This window comes from Cyrtonyx montezumae, unplaced genomic scaffold (genome assembly GCF_038088225.1).
Source record: "Cyrtonyx montezumae isolate F1298 unplaced genomic scaffold, pur_monq_1.0 scaffold_8, whole genome shotgun sequence".
In the NCBI taxonomy this organism is placed as follows: Eukaryota; Metazoa; Chordata; class Aves; order Galliformes; family Odontophoridae; genus Cyrtonyx; species Cyrtonyx montezumae.
The window spans coordinates 44,562,006-44,583,041 of NW_027072089.1; the positions used below are offsets into that span (position 1 = coordinate 44,562,006).

Sequence of the window (21,036 nt, forward strand, 5' to 3'; positions counted from 1 at the left end):
GCCTAAAGCCTAAGCCTGCTAAACAGAAAGAGGGTTCACCGCCTTAAGAAGAGTTTTCTGAACAGTTTACTGATTAGTGACTGCAGTTTCACTAGAAGACCTATGTTCAATTTTTGTTTGTTATGCACTTACAGCTTTTTAAAAATTATTATATATATATATATATATATATTTACTTTTCTTTCTATTTGAACAAGCTTGTTTTTTCATCTGCATTTCATTCTCTGCAAGAGGGATTTCTGTTATGGCACATAAGTATCAACCACTCACAACCACCCAACAGAGCTTTTTTCTGTTTTTAATTTTTCAAGAAATAGCAGAAGCAGACATAAAAACATGAAACAACACAGATAAAGCTGCAATGAAACAATGAGAAAACAAAGCTCAAAAAGAAGCTCTTCAGCTATTTGCGAAAAATAAATTAATTTATGATGCTGCTTCTTTGTCAGCCAATGTCCATTTGATTTTTATTGTTTCTCCTCAGTCAAATATGTCATTAATAGCATTTCAGAACTGGAAAACACATACGAGATGCATTCTAAAGCTCACATAACATTAAAAAAAAAGGGTTTTTTATTTGAAAAAGGGGAATTACTTTCATTTTTACTTTTACCCATGTGGAAATAAATAAATAACAATAAATAAATAAAAGCTGTCCTGCTCAGCCCCAAAAGAGATTTTTTTTTCCATTTCTAGGCAAATACCCTGGTCTTCATACACTAAGTAAAGATCTTGCTATGAATGCATAATCAAATATTTTGAGATCCACAAAATGAAGCAAATACAGGGAAACAAAGAATCAAATAAATTAAACAAAAGATCATTCAATGGTTTTTAATTGACTGCTCTTATGAAAAACAGTTCATCTCCAACCTCATCTGGCTCTTAATCTCTCCCACAGCAAATTCTGAAAGGTATCCTCCCGGCTGTGATCTGTACATGGCTCAAAGTAAATACTCACTTGTTTATGGCATCTCTAAACCAACAATATCTGAGGTAACTTACCACCCCAATGGTTATCTTTACAGCACTTTCAGCTCCTACCTGTCTGCGTGAACCCTGATTTGTATCCATTAGCTGATCCACCCTCTGGGGTCGTGGACGGTGACACCGCAGAATTTGGTTTAGCAGGGAGGCTAGCAGCAGATGATTGCCTGCTTCTACATTCTGCAAACGAAGCAGCTACAGTACATATTAACAAGGCCTGCCTTCCAGCCAGAAAGTTCAGCAACACAGTGGTGAAAGGTGACAAAATGTTAAGAGCATACACACGGCACATACAACAAACAGTGGCAAATGGCAGCATTCAACAAAAATACAGCTCAAGCAGTTCAGTCAACTTTGTCTTCTAATTAAGAAAACCTCCCCAGGGGCCACTGAGAGTGCCAGGCAAATAGAGACCAGATGCAGCAAAAGGGCAAGAGCCCTCAACTCTCAGTTTGTAGGAGATCTGAAGGTATTGGACATACCCCAGAAAATGCTAAGTGGTGCAACCTTTATACAAAACCATCATATGTTGCCCTTTAGAAAGAAAATTGTGCTGACACTCTGATTCGTAGTATGTGTCCAGAAAATCTTCAGGGAGATATCATCCCCGGAAAGGTCTGTCTGGTTGAAAGCTCAGTTGAGGGAGGAGAAAATGACTTCTAAAATCTCATATTAATCATTTTTTTTAACTGAAATTGAATCAAACTTGGTTTGAAGATATCGGGGCATTCAACAGCAGTTCTGTTCTGATTAGAGCTTTAATGTAAGTAAACGGTGAAGGGTTTCTAGATGGATGGTATCAATATGGGCGTAGAGCCCTCCAAAATAATGCCCATGAGGTCCATTTTTGATCAATTAGTAAACTTTTGTAGGTTCTCAAAAGGTATGCAGTCACTACATAACCAAAAGCTAGCTTTGTATCTATCTCTTCCACACCATCACATATCACATCTGTGATTAGAAGATTTACAAGTTTTCCCTGTGTGCTAATCCTGGCACTATGTACCAGGCCAGACACTGACCCCAATAGCATGAACATCAGGGGGTTCAGGGAAAGGACTCAAAGCCAGTTCCCCTTGTTGCATCTCAGCATACCAGTAGTCTCATTATCACCTCTGAGCAAAAGAACTGCATACAGTAAAATAAAATGAAGTGTGACTCCAGATTATATTTTCTAACCAAGCAAAGATTGATTGTTGTGAATAGTCTTCCATATGAACATCACCAGGCTTCACAACATGTTCCAAGAAAACAATCTGCTAAGTAGTGCATCATACTGTACTACGTTGTATGGACAAATCCCTTCATAATTTGTGAAAAAATAATATAAAATAGGGTTTTCTTTCTCAGTATTCAGAACTTCAGAAGGAGACTATCTAATTAAATTTCAGAAATTCTTGTGAAAAATCATGCTGAAAAATACATCCTCTTTGATGTAGTAGATAATTATACCAGTACTCAAGAAAAGCAGATGAAGACAGGATCCCTTTGAACCACAAACTGATACAGTACTATAATTACTCATACAGTTTGGTGATAATCATCTCTCTGGTGTCCTGTTGCCATTCACATAAGGATGTGACTCTTCAGATGTGTGTCAGTCCTCATGTGGAGTTTCTCCTCTCCTCATCCACTTTGGAACAACAGGCACCAGATCTAACTCTGTCATTACTGAGTGACAACACAGCTGAGGAAGATAGGCAGCCAGCATATATACCAGTTTAGCAGGCAATGAGTAGGTAAACTGTTCTCTCTTCAAGACTTTGTATGGCTCTAGCTCAAAAATCCTCCATCCATAATTACCAGACTCCCTTGCCTTGCCTTTGGGTTGCAAATGTCATCTCTTTAGCGGATTTATTAACAATACAGAGGTAGAGGGTAAGCCCATGTATAAAACATCCAGTGAATGGCACGAGTATGCATAATCTCTCTTCTTTCCTTGCCAACAGGGAGCTGAGCTTTCTTAATACAATGATGTGCTGGCTATCCTCAGGCATTAGCCAGATTGAATTGTACCTGCCAAGATGAATATCAGTGTGAAGCCAGTGCCAGAGCCCTGGCTGTGAGTCATCTTGTTTTTGGTACAGAAGAGAATTAGTAGATGGAAGAATCCTGTTTCTTCTACCAAAGTGCACAGCTCAAGGATAGATTTAGCACTCCCAATTGAAGTGCTGGGAGATGGAAGAAGACAACTTCTATTTGCATGGTTACCAATAAGATTAAAAAAATCTCTTTGGTACAACTCAGACTTCAAAGAAATCATAGAGAATTTTTCTTTCAATCAGAAAATAAATTCGTTTTCAACAGTTCTTTTTTAATGTATACATGTTCATTTTTTCATTTAACATTTAACATTAGCAACTTTCATTTTTTCATATAACATCACATTAATACAATCTTTAAACCCTATGTGAATGGGCACCTTAATTACCTTTCCAGCAAATAAGAGGTCCCTTTGACAGTACACCTTGGGAACTTCTTACTAGGTAGTACTTTAAGTGCTTCTGCTTCTTTGGCTGAGTGGTTAATTTCAGGTTGATATGATTAGAAAACTCTGTGAAGTACCGAAATCCTCTTTCTCCACAGCCTATACAGTTCCCAGAAAATCCTGCATGAATGAAGCAGAAGGTACACACACATTGAACAGCATGAGACAGCTGCTGGGAATGAAACTGCATTTTCCACAGAAGTCTAATTAATTTGGCAATTGTCTTTAGCCTAAATATGCCTCATTATCATATTTTACCATCAATTTGCTGGACATGCCAATAAGTAGACTTCTTCACCTTGTTTCTCCTGGGAATTGATTGGTTCTTCCCTCCTCCCTTGCAACCCATAGCAACTATTGGCACAAGGCTACAATTTTCAGAAACAGTCATCAGGGTCTTACAGGGATACTGAGTCAATCAAGTTACACAAGCACAGTTATTTAAATATGTAATATTAGCAACACCAGAACACAGTTGTGAGTCAGTAGGCTCATTATCAAATGACATCAGAGACAACTGATACAAAGCTCCAGGTGTGAGGTGGGGAGCTTACCCACAGAGAAGTGCTACCACATCTGATCAGACTGAGCATCAGCTCTCTGTATATCAGATAGCTTGTATTGATCAACTCTTGACATTTCCCCTGTTCACTGGGGAGCAGTTCCCATGAGGATGACAACAAACACCAGAATATCCCCCATAACCCCACTTCCCCAACTATCCCAGGAAGGACACATCACACAGCACCTCCCAACTAATTTTCCCCAGTGGAATCTCTGCTGCAGGTCCAAATGCTTACAGAATATTAAATAGGCATAAGAAGAAATAACATTAAAGCTCATAAGTACAAAGAGGAGATGCTTTCAATAGTTATTAAAACATTGCTAGAATGGACCACTATTTGAGCCATGTGGTTAAGAAAGAGTATCAATGCTTAATTGTAATTTCCTCTCTGTTGAAAGGTCTTTCTGAGTGTATGCTACCCAGCACAGTGACTGGAGAGAGGAATGAGAATGTAAAATCAAAACAAGATATAGGTGCCAGAATACACTACATTGCTTTTACTATTCTGTTAAAATGTGCACCAATTGTGAACCAGGCAGGAAAATTAAGGTGCTTTTCTCCAATGACCAAGAAGTATTCCTGTATTAAAATTTAGAGGCTCATAAACATAACCAGTTGTGATGTAAACGTATTATCAAAATCTGTGTATTCATTTCTGAGAGCCAAACTGTCATCAGAGCTTGTACTGAAAACTATGTTCTTGATGGAGACAACAGCAGAATTCGCCTATCTACAGAAAAATCTACAGAAAAATAGCTCATCATCTACAGCTGCGTGAGTATATTTCTTCTTTAATGAAAGTGCTGTAAGCATTGGTAGAAATAAAGTAGAAGGATAGTTCATATTGCCAGGCAAACAATTGTTTTCAGCCCACACAGAAATCATCCAGCTTCAATTGTGGTTCATTTGGAAACAGGGACTTATTTCAAAATGGGCTTTTATGGCAGGTTCAGCTATGGACTTAATTTAATAAAAACAAGCCTCTTCTCAACATATTTCTAATAGAAGATCATCAGCTGAAATGACTTCAGATAATTCTGAACGAACCTTTTTCTCTGAATTGTTATGGTATGAAGAAAAAGAATCTCTTACCTAAAAGTGCATTTTTTCCATGATCATCTGGCAAAAACCGCTTGTCGACTGCGCAGACTAGAATGTGCTCAGGAAGGTTTGGAGACTTGGCTCCTACTAACAGGAAGCCTGCTGGGATATCAATTTGCTCTGTGCACAGAGATACTAATCGTAAATCCTTGCCTGCTTGACAAAAACCTAAAAAAATAAAATAAAACCAAAACAAGTGATTAATCTTGAAAAAGATTTTTGTTCTTTCTTTTTTTTTGTTTGTTATCAGTTCCATTAACAAATGGGGTTTCACAATCTGATGCTGTGGGGTTTTCTTAATATACATTGCTCAAAGGAAACTGATACAGCATCTAATCGGATCCACAAGCTCTCAGGGGTTCAAAGACAACAGACACATAGACTATTTTAAAGAAATCATGAACACGTTCAGAAAGCAAACTAAGATCGTAAAAGACAAGGTATCAAATGGCTCAGAAATGGTTAATGGTTACTTTTTCCATAAGCTTTCAAAATGAAAAGGAAAACTTTGATTTTATAGCAAAAAATAGCTCTTAAAACACCCCAAATAATTATTTCTTTCTCTGCAAAATCTTAGCTTACAATTTAAGTTCAGAAGTTTCAGTTTTGTTGCTTGCCTCAGGCTGGCACTGGTACATAATCATCACTAAGTAATATGAAGTTAGGATTAAAAAAAAAATGATGATTGAAGTTTAATGCTGACTATTAAATGAATCAATTTAAATTTTAACTTATCTTTAGATCAAGCATTTCAATATTTCCAGCAAACAAAGATGAGGTAATTCACTTCTTCAGTAAAAGCTTTTAGCATTCCTCCTCACTTCTTTTTTTTATAGAAGTTCACTCAGACATCTCTTAGCTGGACATTTTTTTAGAGTTGTATAACGTGCTTTCTGTAAATCTCCAGTTGAGATGCTTTAAGTCTCAATCTGAAGTGTGATTTCAAGTCTCCAGTTTGTTTTTCCTGCACACACATACGCAAACACAACACAAGCGTAACACCGGTTCTTTTTCTGCTAGTTAATACAAGGGTAAAGCCAGTGGGCCAGCAGGCTAGACTGGGGACTGGAGTGAGTAGTGTGTAGGTGGCAGACTGGGATACACCAAAAAATAGTCCAGATCCATGGCTGAGCACGGCAGCAACACTCCTGCAAGCTCAGGACTCAGGATGTGCTTGGCAGCCACCTACAAGGTAGCCAAGTTCACGATTTTTGAAAGGTTGGGAGAGATAGCTTTGTGGTTTTCAAAACTGCAGAACAATTTTGGGACCTCTGGAGGTCCACCTGGATCAATATTTTACTCAAAAAAAAAAAAAAAAGGCCATCTCCAAGGTTAGATTCTTTTAACTTAATTAAACTCTCAGCAACCTTCAACAACTCTTCCATTAACTTCAGTACTGGAACTAAAGGATCATAGTCACCCAAACCTTTTTCTTTAGTGATTACTACTTTCAAATGAGGAAGTGACAGGTGTGAGAGAAAACAATAGTTACATGGGCAAGGATACCATCACATGGGGCTTTCTGATTTCCCCTATGCAGAAGTCAGTGAAAAAACCATCAACTTTTACTGAGAACAAGACTCTATGGTGTGTTCTTTCTTTTCCAGCTACAAGATCAGCACTTGGCTTCCCACCTCTTTCATTATCAATTCCCCCCTATTTCAAGATAAATTTGGTGTCCAAAGACATTACACAGTCATCCATTGACCATCTCTCCTTTGCTACAACCATAGGTATATAGGAGCATAGACAAGACATGCACATATCTGTATGACATAAGTATCACCATAACATATCCTGTACTGACATCACTATTAAAAATATATCAAACTTTAATTTGGAATTATTGAAATACCTATTAACACTTAACCTACTAACGTGCATTAATTAGATTTAAAATATTTTTCAAGCAGTTTATAGCTGTTAAAAGAAATTATAAAGAAAAAACAAATCACTAGAGAAAGACATTAAATATCAAGAAACATTATTTGATTGTAGCTTAACCCACATCACCCTTGACTATTATTAACTTGGCTGTACTCTCATGCATCACGCTCGCACACAGCTTAAAACTTTAGCAAAGACAGGGAAACCTAATGTTGTGTTTTGCCTGTTTTTATCTCAATATTTTACCAGGCAAGGATCACGTGAAAAGTGGAATGCCTACAGTCAGCTGTCAAACTCCCTAGCAAGCTGCAACTCGCTGAAAACACAGTACAATAAATGTTCAGTCTTGCGCCTACACCCACAGCCTGCTGAGACAGTTCTTGGCCGAATATTTTCTTCAGTAATTTAATTAGCTCAGCCAAAGCAGCAGCTCATTCAATCTGAGAGCTAGTCCAGATTCGCCCTCATACATTCCTTCTTCCAACCAATTAATTAAAATTAAATGCCTTAAGTTTTTTATTTGTTTACAAATCAAGAATTTTAATGACTACTTACCAATGAGAAGAAGCCTCCATTTTAGGGGAAGCACATTGAAACTCCCTACTTAAAGCAAAACAACTTATTTTATGATTAGATTAAGTTGGATTACAGTATGGAAAACTCTGTTGAAGGTGTACTCCCTAAAAACATCAGCATCAATTTTAATCAAATGGAAGACTAGGCGCCCATGTAAGTATTATCTAGACTTTTCAGGGTAATTTGGAAAGAAAAAGTTACAGATAAATAAGTGAATGAAAAATCACTTACATTCAGAGCAGATTCTTCTCACTCAAATGTATATGTCATTTGGATATTATGCCCAGAATTGTCAAAATTGATCTCAAATATTTTGGGCATTCAGTGAAATCTGAGTATCTGACATATTTAGAAAATATCACTGTACATCTAGATTTAAAATAGAAAAATTACCCGCTGTTGACAATGTTGGCAAACAGGAAACCTCTAGATAAGGATTATGAAACAGCAAACGGGATAAGATTTCAAGAGCGATTTAAACCTGTCTCTTTAAAGAAGGGTTTTGTCAAGAAATGCCCAGAAGCACAAACAATGTCTAGAAAGAGGCTACTGAATGAACTTTTGGCAATAGCAACACTACAGCACGAGAAAGCAGGATTCCTGATTGTCAGCACTTAACACATTTCACTATGGACTTGCTTTCCATCACGCAACATTCAGTCAGCTGAATTTAGTGATAGTACAAGAGGTAACAGTTTAAAATCGAAAGAGAATAATGTTTAGAATTGATGTCAGGAGGAAATTCTTCAGTCAAAGGATGGTGAGGTGCTGGCACAGCTGCCCAAGAAGCTGTGGTGCCCCATCCCTGGAGGGGCTCAAGGCCAGGTTGGATGGGGCCCTGTGCAGCTGAGCTGCTGGGTGGCAGCCCTGCCCACGGCACGGGGTGGGACTGGGAGGGCTTTAAGGTCCCTTCCAACCCAAGCCATTTGATGATTCCACATCATATATGAAACTGAGCTGTTTTGGATGCTTGAAGGTTCGGATAACCCGGTGAGATAAAGTGTTGCACCAGTACTCTACTTATGCTCCTGCATAACTTGCAAACAGTATCTAACATTTGCCCCCATATAATCTCTTCCTCCATCCAAAGTTCCCTCAGATCCCTTCTGCAATCTCTTTCCTCCCCAAGCAATCTCCTCCAGCATCTTTGTCTGCCTCAGCTGGCGACATCTCTGCATCAGAGGTATGCATGTGTAGATCAGCTGGCCAGCACATGCCTCCGAAACGTTTGGGCCCTGTAAGAGAGGTATAATTACTTTTCTGCCTCAGGGGACACAAGTTTAGGGGCACCAATGTCACCTAACAAGCTCCTGAACTTTACAGATCTTGCTGATACTAGCCTCTGTATGTTTCTGCCCAAAGCATCTGAAAGCAGCTACCATCCCTTAGACAGAGGGGCAGCAGGACATCCAGGCAGTTGTATCACCCACGTTTTTCTTGGAAGCAGATAGATGAGCAGCACTGACACTGAAAGCAGTTCCCCTGGCTCCCCCTGCTGCAGGGGCAAGACATTTCGAGAGACAGGCAGCGACCGGGGGCAGCACAGGGAGGCTCACACTTCCCAGGGGCTCCTGTTCACTCTGCTGCCACACCACCAGCTTTTCTGATAGAATAAGTATTTCCATATTAGGAAAGAGAAAATAGGATCTCTGCACAAATATAAATTGTGCTGCTCATGTTTAAGATTTTGACCATGCAAAATCTACTTGCATCTCACAGCAGAGATAAATAACTAATTTATAACTGAGTTATCACCTGCATTTTTATGCTGAGCAGCTCTAACACATCTCTTAAGAAAAAAGAATGGCACATTAACATCCCACCAACCTGTGTACATTTTATGGACAACTAAGTAAGAAGATGAGAAAACTTACAAGCCACTGAAATAAATCAGCTTCTCTTTATGAAATTGTTTATCAACATGTAATAGCAAAAAGCAAGAGCACACAGCTCAGCGGTTCCATGAAAAAAATAATCTTCCCACAGGATCTCAGCTTTGTTTAAATAAAGATAGGCATTTGTACTCTGACTGTGGATTTGCAAATATCAAGAGCAGCCAACAGAAAGAACAGTGAATGGCTTTTACACACATAATCTGCGTTTCTTTGAAAGAAAATAAATTAGTTTTTGTTTCTTTTGCAGTTCATTTGCAATCCCCAACATCACTTCGTTTAGGTTAATTCAGCGCCATCGTTTTGAAAACGAAAATGTATCTTCTCAACTGCTGACACCCAGAAGCCCTGGAATCTTCTTCAGATTCAAGGTTTTAAACGTCTTCCCTTTCCCCACCAATAGGAAGAAGCAGTTTCAGCATGGGCTACCAGCCCCTCGTTGAACTGCAATAAATGAGGTATTTGCATAAGAAATTAGCTTCCAAGAATCACATATGAATTACTGGTCACTGTCACTTGCTATTGTAAGTTCACACTAACTGATCAGGTGTTAAGTACCTGCTTACCTAATTGCCCCAGAAACTACCTTGGCCCTTCTTTAAGCAACAAGTAAACTGAGGATTTACTAACAAAAGGAAGGTGCTACTATTGTGCTTCCCACGTTTTGCATAAAATGCTATTCCACAACTTAGAAACGTCCGTTTTAAAGCAACAGCAAACAAACAGTTAAGAGCATTTTCCTGTATTATTTTGTTGCACTTGAGGTACCTGCATGAAAACAGGTAAGTATTTTTTCTTAGCATCTTATTTTCAAGGAAGTTACATGAGCAGATAAAAAGCCCCTGACACGACGTTAATCCTCCAAGCTGTTATTCTTCTAGACTGCAAAGCCTTCACTTTTATCGCTAATGGTGAGGATCGATAACAAATGCAGTCACCCTTTCCAAAGGCTAACAGGAAAGTTAAGGGATGTAAGGTTATGGCCAGCTGAGAAGGAGCATCCAACAGCCACTCAACAAAGCTCTTATTTCTAACCGATGAAAAAAGGCAAGGAGGGCTTTCTGCATGCACATGACTGACAACTCAGCCATCTGAGTAAAAGAAAACAATCACAGAAAATAATCTGATGACAATAGCATAAATCCTGAATTCAGGAAAAGCAAACAGTACAAATACCTTAAAAGGGAGAGAGATTTCACCCCATCTGCGATAAAACGAGGGAGATGGGTTTTACAGCAAGAGGAGCTACGAACTGCAGGTTTTGTTCCAAGATTTTGTTCTCAGATGAGCAACTAAGCATATGCTCAGTTTAAAGCATCCAAACAGCTACAGTGACTTCAATTAGTCTAGCAGTATTCTTTAACATTTACCTAATGTTATTTATCTTTGTAATTAAATAACTAAGATAAGGAATGTAAACAAGGGCAACGATTGTCTCTAGAAGGGCGTATTCATGAGAAGAAAGATGAGCTAGCAGATTAATATCTTGCTGAGATACAACTAGCAGTGCGAATGTTTTAAACAAAACAGGAGGTTTTAAACAGAACTGTTCCTACAGATCATCAGCAATCTTAAAAATATTTTTTTCCTTTCATTTTCCGGACACAAAAGGAATGTTCTTAAATTACAATTCTTAAATGGAAAACACTGAAGAGAAACAGAGTTTGTAAATTCAGAACAGCTAAGTTGACAAAGAGTAATGAACAATCTTCAAATTTGGAGAATGTAAGATAGGAAACCTTCAAATGTGTGTTGACCAAAAAAAGACAGAATAGTTTTTAGACAAAAACTGAAACACAGAACTGCCTACGTAAGGTCTTCTAGAACATCCTAAAGAGCACAATATTACATGTATACATGAGCATATAGCGACGCACACTCTGTAACTACAGAGTCACTGGGCATAACCTTGTGATAAGCAATGTGCAATCACACTGCACTGCAGGGAGCACTTGTCAGTGAGCATCTCCTTGCAGTGACATGTCAGGCAGCAATGAAGCAATCCTAAGCAGAGGCTGCACTGATTAACATGGAGCAGTTAGCATTCATCACACTTCTAGCTAGAGTATCCTGCTGGCATGACTTTCTCCTCATCCTTCTTAGTATTTAATCTTTACTATATTTAGAGTTAGTATACACACAGTATAAAGTGGCATTTCAGCTTTTCTTCTGGTAAGCAAAGAGCCTTCCAAAGAACTTACCATAGCAGCTGGTCTTTCTATTATTTGTATTAAAGGGAACTGGAAGTACATTGTCACAGAGGGTAAACGCTTATATTAACTAGATTCAGAAAGAAAAAAGTAAAAGAAAAGCCCAACAGGTATATTCATAATGAAAATATCACATGTTTAAAAGAAAACAAAAATAGTACTGTCAGCAATTTTGACCACCTTGAACAACAACCAGGATTGCTCAGGGTAAGCAACCAGTAGCAAGTTGTTGGGCAGGTGGGGAAGAGAAAACAGACAAGCTTCCAGTAACTTCCCCCTTATTCTCCTAACATCAAGTCTCTTCCCTGTGTTCTCCCTCCAACTCTTCCTTCTGCCCATGGAAGCAACAAAATCCAGTTTTGCCAAAGTGTGACACACCTCAATGTCTAAGCACTCTGACAAGGATTTAGAGATAGACTGGGAACCAGCTATATCAATGCTGACTCAAGTAAATTCTTTGAGGACAGTAGGTCAGTGATTACTGAAGAAAATAGGAGGCTTTCAGAAAAAGTGCCACAGTGAATCTTAGGAACTGTTTTCAAGTAACACATTTCATTTTATGTCCTAAAAAAAGTCCTCATACTCTACGCTATCTTAGATCTAAGGTTTTGACTATGAACAGCTTTTACCAGACTTCTTTTTGCTCAAGCATTTCTAAGTTCACAAATGATACATTATCCTGAGAACTGCTTTTAAAGATCTCACAAGTAAAAAAAAAAAATGCACCAACCATCAGTAGTGCAAGACCCTTCCGGGGCAGGTTTTTGTGAATATGGGATTGGTGGACTGCTTGAATCGGACATGTCTTCATCCTCCTCATCATCTTCCATTTCATTAACAGTTTGGTTTGTAGAAAAGTCCAAATTTCCATTTTGTGAATAGCGATGTACTAACTCTTTATCCAACTCTTCCACTTTCGGCTTCACATCTGAGCAAGAATAAAACATAAAATAAAATTTTCATCAGTATTTGTGACTACCTCCTTTAAAAGAAATAGCACACTATTCTCTCTCCTTAACAAGGCCTTAAATTCAGATTTTGTGTCACACAATACAGCTTTTTGTTATTTAATGAAATGCATCCCACCCTTTTCTCTCTCAGAAAAACAACAATTGAAATGTGCCATACTTTCATGGTTACCTTCCGGCAAGAAAGGTGGCTGGTCAGGATCCAGGTACAGCTGTGAGAAGATTGGTCGTGGGACAACGCTACTACATCTCAGGGAAGCTTCTATGGAGTTATGAAGAGCTTCCTCAAAACGGGCAGATTTTAGTTGCCCTGCATATGAATTCCCCATGATCTAAAAATGCAAAGAAAATGGTTGATGAGCACGAAGGAAGGTGCATACACAGACCTTTTACAAATAACAGGTGAGGTCTTTTTAATATCCACCATGACAGACATTGGCAGAGACATCAAGTTAGTAATAGTATTATGCTGTGAAAAGAACACCTAACTAGTACTATGTTTCTCTCTGAGTATCTGGTAAACTATACACCCTCTTGTTTCAACAACAGGTTTTAGCATAACTCCTTTGTGTCTTGCACAAACATTTCCTCTCAGCAAACTCAAGAACCCCTCTGGTGTAGAATTTTAGAGGAGGGGAAGAGCAGAGCACATCATTATTGTTGTCATTCGTAGGATTTTCAAAATAGACCGTAAAAGTGAACACTACACAGAAAAGTAAAAAACATCAAGTTTGGCTTCATCACTAGTTATCAAACCACTTCCACATTATTTAATTTGGGAGTATGACATCCTATGGTAAAAAAAAAAAGTCTTATACAAACATTTAGTGACATGAAATTTTCTTTTCACTAATATTAACTGAAATAGCATGGAAGTCAAATGTCTTCAAGAGTCTTCTGCAAATGCTGTGTTTTTATTTTAAATTATGCTTTACATTGCTACAGTGATAACAACCTTCTAAATGTCAATTTTGACAGTTAGCATTTGTGTTTATAACAATGATTAATTTAAGAACTTTATGAAATATTAAGCATAAACAGACATTTGTATCATCACTTCTCCTTGGGATACGTTATTCAGCCCATAACCACTTATATTTTTTCCCTCAGCATTAAGATACAGTCTCTGAAATGTAAACATCTAGTAACAGGATGGCCATGAGAAGTTCTACAACTGGCTGAGGCAGACTCAATGAAACATGAATTTTTCCACTTTGCTAGATCATAATGCCATGTAACATTTACTCCAAAGAAATTAAGAGCTAATATTTTCCACTGTTTGAAATAAAAGACTGGATTTTCAGAGAATTTTATTTCAACAGAGGTTACTTTTCTGTCTATTGATTTAACAAAGGAAAGTACAAAACCTTATAATATTAACCTTTGTATTTTCCTTCATTAGATGTCACCTAGTCCCATGACCAGGAAAAGTCTTCAACCAAGAGGATAAGTGGTCATTTAGAAAATCTACAGTTCTATTCCTGATTGATTACTGAGTTGCTCAAGGTTTTCACTGCCACCTGTAAAAGGTTAACAGCAATGACAGCTGCTTACAATAGTGTTTCAGAGCACAGAAAAATACTATTGTCCTACCATAAGACTCAGTGATTAAGTTTATTTAATTACTCACCTCAAAGGTGGGTGAGAGGCAGAGTCAGCTGTTCAAAGACTTTGTACAGCTCTGGGTAAACGATTCTACATAGAATCATTAAGGTTGGAAAAGACCTCTAAGATCATCTAGTCCAACTATCAAATCATGACCACCTTACCCACTAACTATGTCCCTCAGTGCCACATCTAAGTGTTTCTTTAACACCTCCAGGGACGGTGACTCCACCAACTCCCTGAGCAGTCTGTACCAATGGCTCACCACTCTGAAAATAATTTTTTCTTAATACACAACTTTCTAATCTAGGGGTAACAGCATTATCTTTGCATTGTCTCCACTTTGGGTTAAGGAAAACAAAATTTCTTAATATAACATATTTGGGTATTTTAGCAGTGCAATGTATAAAGCAAGCAGATTTTTTTTTCTAAGTTTTTATTAAATTCAAAGTCATCATATTTATACACTGTATAAATATCCACTACCATAATAAAAGTGAATCAATAATAAAAAATATAACTAGTCCCTGCAGGGCATTAATTTTTCTTCACGGCATCTATGTAGAGAGACCTGCCTACAGAGGATGATGGTCACGGATTAATTTGAATTTGAAAGGGTGGGTAAATATTACTGGAGGACTCTTTCAGCTTTCTGAGAGAAAAAGCAAGATTGCAAGGACCTTGGAAACATCTAGTAGAGGAAGGCTCAGGGATTGGTATGAAGCAGTGCAGCAAAAGGAAGGCTCCTCTTAAGACCGGAGGGAGTAGGGCAAGGTGCCAGGGAGGTGAGCAGCAGCAAGGCACAGGCCTGGCTGCAGCAAGAGAATCTAGGGCCCAGGGAGCCCAGTGCCAGCAAGCCAGAGCCGGGCAGCTATGTCCTAACGCTGCCCCAGGCTATTAGGGCAGCTGGGCCTCACAGGGAGTTCAAGGGAGCTGCGTAGAGGAGGGGCAGGAGGCTTCTGTGCAAGGGAGAGCGCTGGAGAGGCCTTCCCACAGCACGCAGCTCTCCCATCCACTGATCCAGCCAGCCAAAAGCCAAGGGCACCGATTCAGGGCATTACTGCCTTTCTATTTCTGATTTTGAATCTAACTGCCTGGTGCAATTAAGAAGCATTTGATTTTCCTCCTGACCATGTCAATGGCAGGGGCTTGCAGTCAGCACGCTGCAGCAGAGGCAGAGCTGCAGCATAGCATCATCTGCTTTAAGTGTGTGTCTGTGGAGGGGTCCGAGGATGCTGCAGCCTGGGGGAAAAATAAAGAGGTGGAATTGGAAGGGAGACAAAAAGGAGCAAACAGTATTTCTCTCATTAGAACATGTACCTGCTGTCTCTGCATTAAAATTTGATCAAAACCAGTGATTTAACATAAAGGAATTAATGATCACTATTTAAAACAAAACGAAACAAAACAAAGTTTTCCAATAATGTTTAACCTGGGTTTCCGCATTTGTTTACAAAATAAAAAAATAACCAAAGTTGGACTACTTGAGCACACTCACAAATCTCTCGTGTGCATGAGGTTTAATTTGGGAGCACTTAATTCTTTCCACGTACAGCAACTGCAGCTAGTTTAGCATAGAGCTGGTTAAATTCCTAGATTTCAGCCCTTATCAACCCACACTATTGGATATCACGTTTTGGAAACTGCCTTTGTAGAAGTCTGTGGCCCATTCTGTCCTTATCTGTTTCAAACTGTACTGTGCAGAGTGTTATTATGTGTATTATGCAGACTATGTATGTGTAATACAATTTACTGCTACTCTTTCTCATTAAGCTGCCAAGGGAGAAGGTTTAGACATCCCTTCTATTTCACCAACTTTGCCACTCTAGTGAGGCAATTTTCAGTCCATGTCCTTAAAACTCACTACTGAGAGACACAAGACAATTAAAATTGAACAACTTCAAAACGAAATTCACAGCAAAATCTAAGAGGAGAACTTCCTGACATTCAGATGACCTGCACCTCCCAACTCTTATCACTCCGATGGTGCTTCTCCATAAAGATCCTGACACTAAGTCATCGTGACTCCAAACTAGCACATCCTGAGCAGCTCCACTACTGTTGTGCTGCTTCAAAGCAGATTTTCTGAGACTACTTCACGCCTTCTTTGCAGTAGCCCAACACTGAGCTGGGGATTAAGGGGCATTTGCTGGAGTTAGAGAGCTACTCTATATCTGAACTGGGGTATTAATGCTGTAAGTTTTGGTCAGAAATTAACTACAGATGTTCACTGTGGAAAACAAAACTAGGACTAGCAGGTAATTCCATAAAGACAGAGAAGAATTGGAAGTAACTAAAGATTTCAAAGATTATTTTAGCACTGTAGTAAAGGACACAGAGAAATTTAAATGCCTCTTTCAACCACAGAAGCTGAATTTGCAATAAAGTCTTGTCAATTCAAGCAATTAATCTAGTCCTACATGGTCAAGAGATCTGTGCACAAATAGGACATTGCATGTTCCAGAAGAAAGTGGGCCCAGCTTTTTTACTGGCAGTGTCTGAGCACTGCAAACACTACAAACGTACTCCAATCAGAACAATGCATCACTCTGGTCTTGCACATACCCCTCCCACACATTAAGAAAAAAAAAATAATTAAAAAAAAACAACGTAGAACTTCTTAGGAAAGTAGACCATTACCCAGCAATTCTTTGGAGCAGATCTACATACTAAGCTGAAGGCTTTATGGGTAAAAAATATTATCAGATCATTCGGTACACCAGATAGCACATATCTGGCCTCCAGGTGGGTCATGACCCCAGAGACTTTAAAGGAGAGGAACTGAACTGGAGGATGAGGGAGGGGGTGAGTGTTGTTGTTATGGCTTAAAGCAATTTCACAATTACCTGATAGTGAATGATGAATCTGATGCAAACACCCTCCATTAAGTCAGCTCTATCAAGTCCTTACTCTGTGTTTAACCTAATGATGTAATTGTATTCTCCAAAACACATAATCTGACTTTTGATCTGGCCTAACCCCACAGAAGTTTCTCTTCAAAGGAAACGAAAACAAGCTCCTTGACAAAGGTTCTGTCAGGCCTTGCACAGCTTCTGTATCTTGAAGGGTCATCTTAGGCAAGGGGAGAGCAGGCATCTATTTATACTGTAAAGCTGTTTGGGAGCTGGTTGCTTCAGGTACATTGAGCATTTTCTGTTATTTACATCAGCCTTACTGATGTTCTGGGAATCTTATGGTTTTTTTCCACAAGGACATCATTAGGGTCTATCACAAACATGCACACAGCAGAAAGGATGACACTTAACAACAACACTAACAAATACATACGTTAATTAAAAGTGTAGACTACAATGACAGAAGTATATACCAACATAAACCATGCCAACAAGTAGAAAGACTTAATATGGGAATCAATACAATAATGCAACTTATAGTGTTCTCATTAACAGGTACCTTATCTCATAGCCTTTGTAAGATCCCTTTTACCCCCACAGTCCTTTCAAGATCCTGAGATTCTCACCCTGCCTTTGTCTGTGTTAGGGTTATTCAAGCTCAACTGTAAAAAAGTTTACAATTTTATCTGGTGAGTGCCAAGACAATTAATTCACAAAGTCTTCCAGAAAAAAAAAAAAAGAACTACTATATTATACAGACAAGAGCTCTCTTACATTCTTTCATTTATTTTGAAGAAAATAATGATAACATGCTATATTACTTAGAATCTAGTCTTTTAGCCTGGTGTTGTCACTACCAACATCAAGGTAAGGCATATGAAAGACCAAGAACACTTACTTTTCCTGCCAAGGGTCTTTTTTTTCTTAATCAATTACTAATATCTACCTGTACTTGGAGCACTGAACCAGATTACATGGGATCTGAAAAATTCCTTTGCCAGATGCAGATAAAAAGGTACTCCCCCAAAGAGAAACAGAAAGCACATCCCAAATAGTGTTAATATGTAGGCTGCTACAGTCTGACTGCACCAGACATCCCCATAGTCTTCAGGCACAGCTCACAAAATAAAAAACACGCTAAAAGTAGAATTCACACCTGAACTAAGAGAACTCAGTGATGTAGCACTGAGGCCAAAAAAGAAAAATAACCAAGAAACAAAATCTGAAACTCAGTCACCTATTTAAAACTCTGAATGTCTCTAATTCTTTTTAACATAATATTAGCACACATCAAGAGTTTACAGCTGCAATCAAACTCAGAATACACTGTGAGCTGCTACGTTACAGAAGGCTCCCAAAGTTGAGCTCAAGTTTTACAGAATTGTCATTCAGTAGCTTTAAGTTACGAGCTCAGCACTTGATTGCTCAACATCCTGTGTTTTCCTTCATCTTTCAAATGCTCTGCAAAAGCTTTCCCAGAATCTTTGGATGTAATCTTTTGCAAGTCTGAAGTTTTCAAGTACTGTTTCAAAGTTCAGTGTGTGGTTAGAGTCAAACCATGCCAGATTGACAGCAGTGCTCCTTAGCCCCAACTGGAGCTGAAAACCATTCGGCCAGGTTCCCACACATGAGGCTTTGTGAGTTGAACTACATAGAGCTTGGGCTGGATTTCGTTTCCTCCAGACCATAGCTCCAACTCAGAAACCAGATGCTGAATCCCAGGTAGTCTGAGCTCACATGCCACAAACAGAGGAAGGCTGGGGATGCTGAACACATTCCTCGCGAGATCTGAGATGATTCAAGGACTGAGCATGGGCCAAACTACCTCTGATGCCATTTCCTCAACAAAAAAGATGCAATGGACAGATGAAAGAAAACATCTGACTACTTAATTTATGTGAGTTCACCCACAGTGATTGCACAATACACAATAATCATGAGGAGCTAGTATCTGTGAATAAATGAGACTATGCTATAAGCGTTTAAGGAGGTGAATGCCTACCTGAACACAGAAAAAATTACTGAAAGTATTCTAAAAAGACTGGAACACTGATGGAGCAAAACTGCAACGTTTATCAGGTTACTCTGAAACAAGGAACATCTTTTGATGGCTGCCATAAGCATACAACTAGGTTTCACATGCGAAGAACGTCCTATGCATGCAAATGCTCATCTACAAATAAACACTGTATGTCTTGTCACCACTTGCATGCATACACCGACTTTTACTGCCTCTTTTACCATCCTCACCCACCCAATTGTTCACATGCACACCCCCAACCAAACAAACTCCCCAAACATTTCCCTAATTCTTCTCCCTCTGATGGACTACTGTGGAAAAATGAACCTACTTAGAAACCATAAACAAACTGTAGTTTGTGTTTATAATAATTTAAATAAGTCAATAACGATAAAGAATTTAAATCCTTTTAATTCTTCTCCCATCGTTTCATGTTTCCCTTTGATGTTTCATGGAAAGTTCTTCAATATAGGTTTGTGGAAGAGTGCAGAAAGATGACAACAAATCTGAACATAAGGGCAATAAAAGAGTAGAAGAATTAATAAAAAAATAATTTGTCAGTAATATAAAAGGTTTCACATAACTATATGAGAATGAGAAAAATACACAGAGAAGCCTGAGCTGTACACAAATAGACTTACGTCCTTCATGAAACAGAAGCCTTCAGAAGTTAATTATGTTGATTCAACCCATTCTGACTGCAAGGCTTCTTTGAGTCCATTAAATGATATTATAAAATTAGCAGAGATGTTACTGTGTTACTGTGAAGGTTTTCCAAGGTTTTTAAAATTAAGTTGTGAATGCTGAAGCAAACCCTTTTAGGCTACCATGCACTATGTACACTGGGAATTGAATATTTCTATTCAATTATTTGAATTATTCAATTCAGTAATATTTCCTTCAACAAAAAGGGACATTTTTCTCTTTTATTTAAACGTAAAAACCTTCAGAAAAAAAATCATCATAAAAATCTAGCTTTTCATTTTTACTTTTGGTAATGTTGAAAGACTTCATCAATTTCAACCAAAGATGTGCTCACACTGTGCTACCTCTGCAATCAAGGAAATCGCCGAGGAGTGCTTCCGAAAATCTCATCCTACCTTCTTAAAACAAGCTCACTCCATAGCTTTCACCATTTATAGCATTTCTCCTAAATCAATAGGGCTATTAACCGTATTATTAATGCCAGTGCAATACAACTAAATCAGTAATGGTGCTTAATCTCAACTCTAGGATCAAGGCAGATTTGGCTGCGTAATTTTGGTCTACCAATTAGTTGCAGACATGAATTAAGGCTCCCGAAAACTCTGTCTTAGCACAATCAGGAAAGTTACATGTCTGAAAACTTAGGGGTACCACCACTAACACTACAGCAGATGAAACTAATGAATGAATAATTAATCTATGTAATTAATATAAGCATGGTTTAAATAACTATAGCCCAATGTAGCGAAACTGAAATGTTTCTCTGATCTCAAGTAAGTTCCCAAAAACTATGTAATCAAAATTGGAACCTGTTTCCAGGCCTAAAGGTTTTCATTTATTTTTTTTTATTTTTAATATATACATAGACATATAGGCATTACTGACGAAACATATTCTGATAGCAAGCTACTAGCTAAAATACATTTAGTGTTAATAAGTAAAACAAACTAAGAACTTCTGCAGACATGGTATTTTTACATAGTTAACATTGATCTATAACATAGGAATGTGTCTTCTCAGCCACATCAGTTAGCTAACTTAAACCTAAAGTTTTAATGTAGATTTAATATTTTTTACAACATCTAATAATACCTGTCTAACACTGTCTAATAATACCTTATTTAGATATAAGCATATATTTATATATATATAAAACATTTCCTTGATTTAGAAACTC

The 21,036-nt window shown here is 38.2% G+C and overlaps 1 protein-coding gene across 4 annotated transcripts in view; it reads right to left on the bottom strand.

Moving 5' to 3' along the window:
* GREB1L (GREB1 like retinoic acid receptor coactivator) overlaps positions 1-21,036 on the bottom strand; it is a 120,140-nt gene that overhangs the window by 41,319 nt on the left and 57,785 nt on the right. For 2 of the 4 annotated variants that reach the window (XM_065752576.1, XM_065752577.1), the window contains 4 exons: positions 12,835-13,006; positions 12,437-12,634; positions 5,133-5,309; positions 3,419-3,595 (listed from right to left, as the gene is read on the bottom strand). In XM_065752576.1, the coding sequence (XP_065608648.1) occupies positions 3,419-3,595; positions 5,133-5,309; positions 12,437-12,634; positions 12,835-13,003 (721 nt within the window). In that variant the 5' untranslated portion in view covers positions 13,004-13,006. Of the gene's footprint in view, positions 1-1,044; positions 1,168-3,418; positions 3,596-5,132; positions 5,310-12,436; positions 12,635-12,834; positions 13,007-21,036 lie in introns of all 4 variants that reach the window. The other 2 variants (XM_065752579.1, XM_065752578.1) reach the window with 2 other exon arrangements.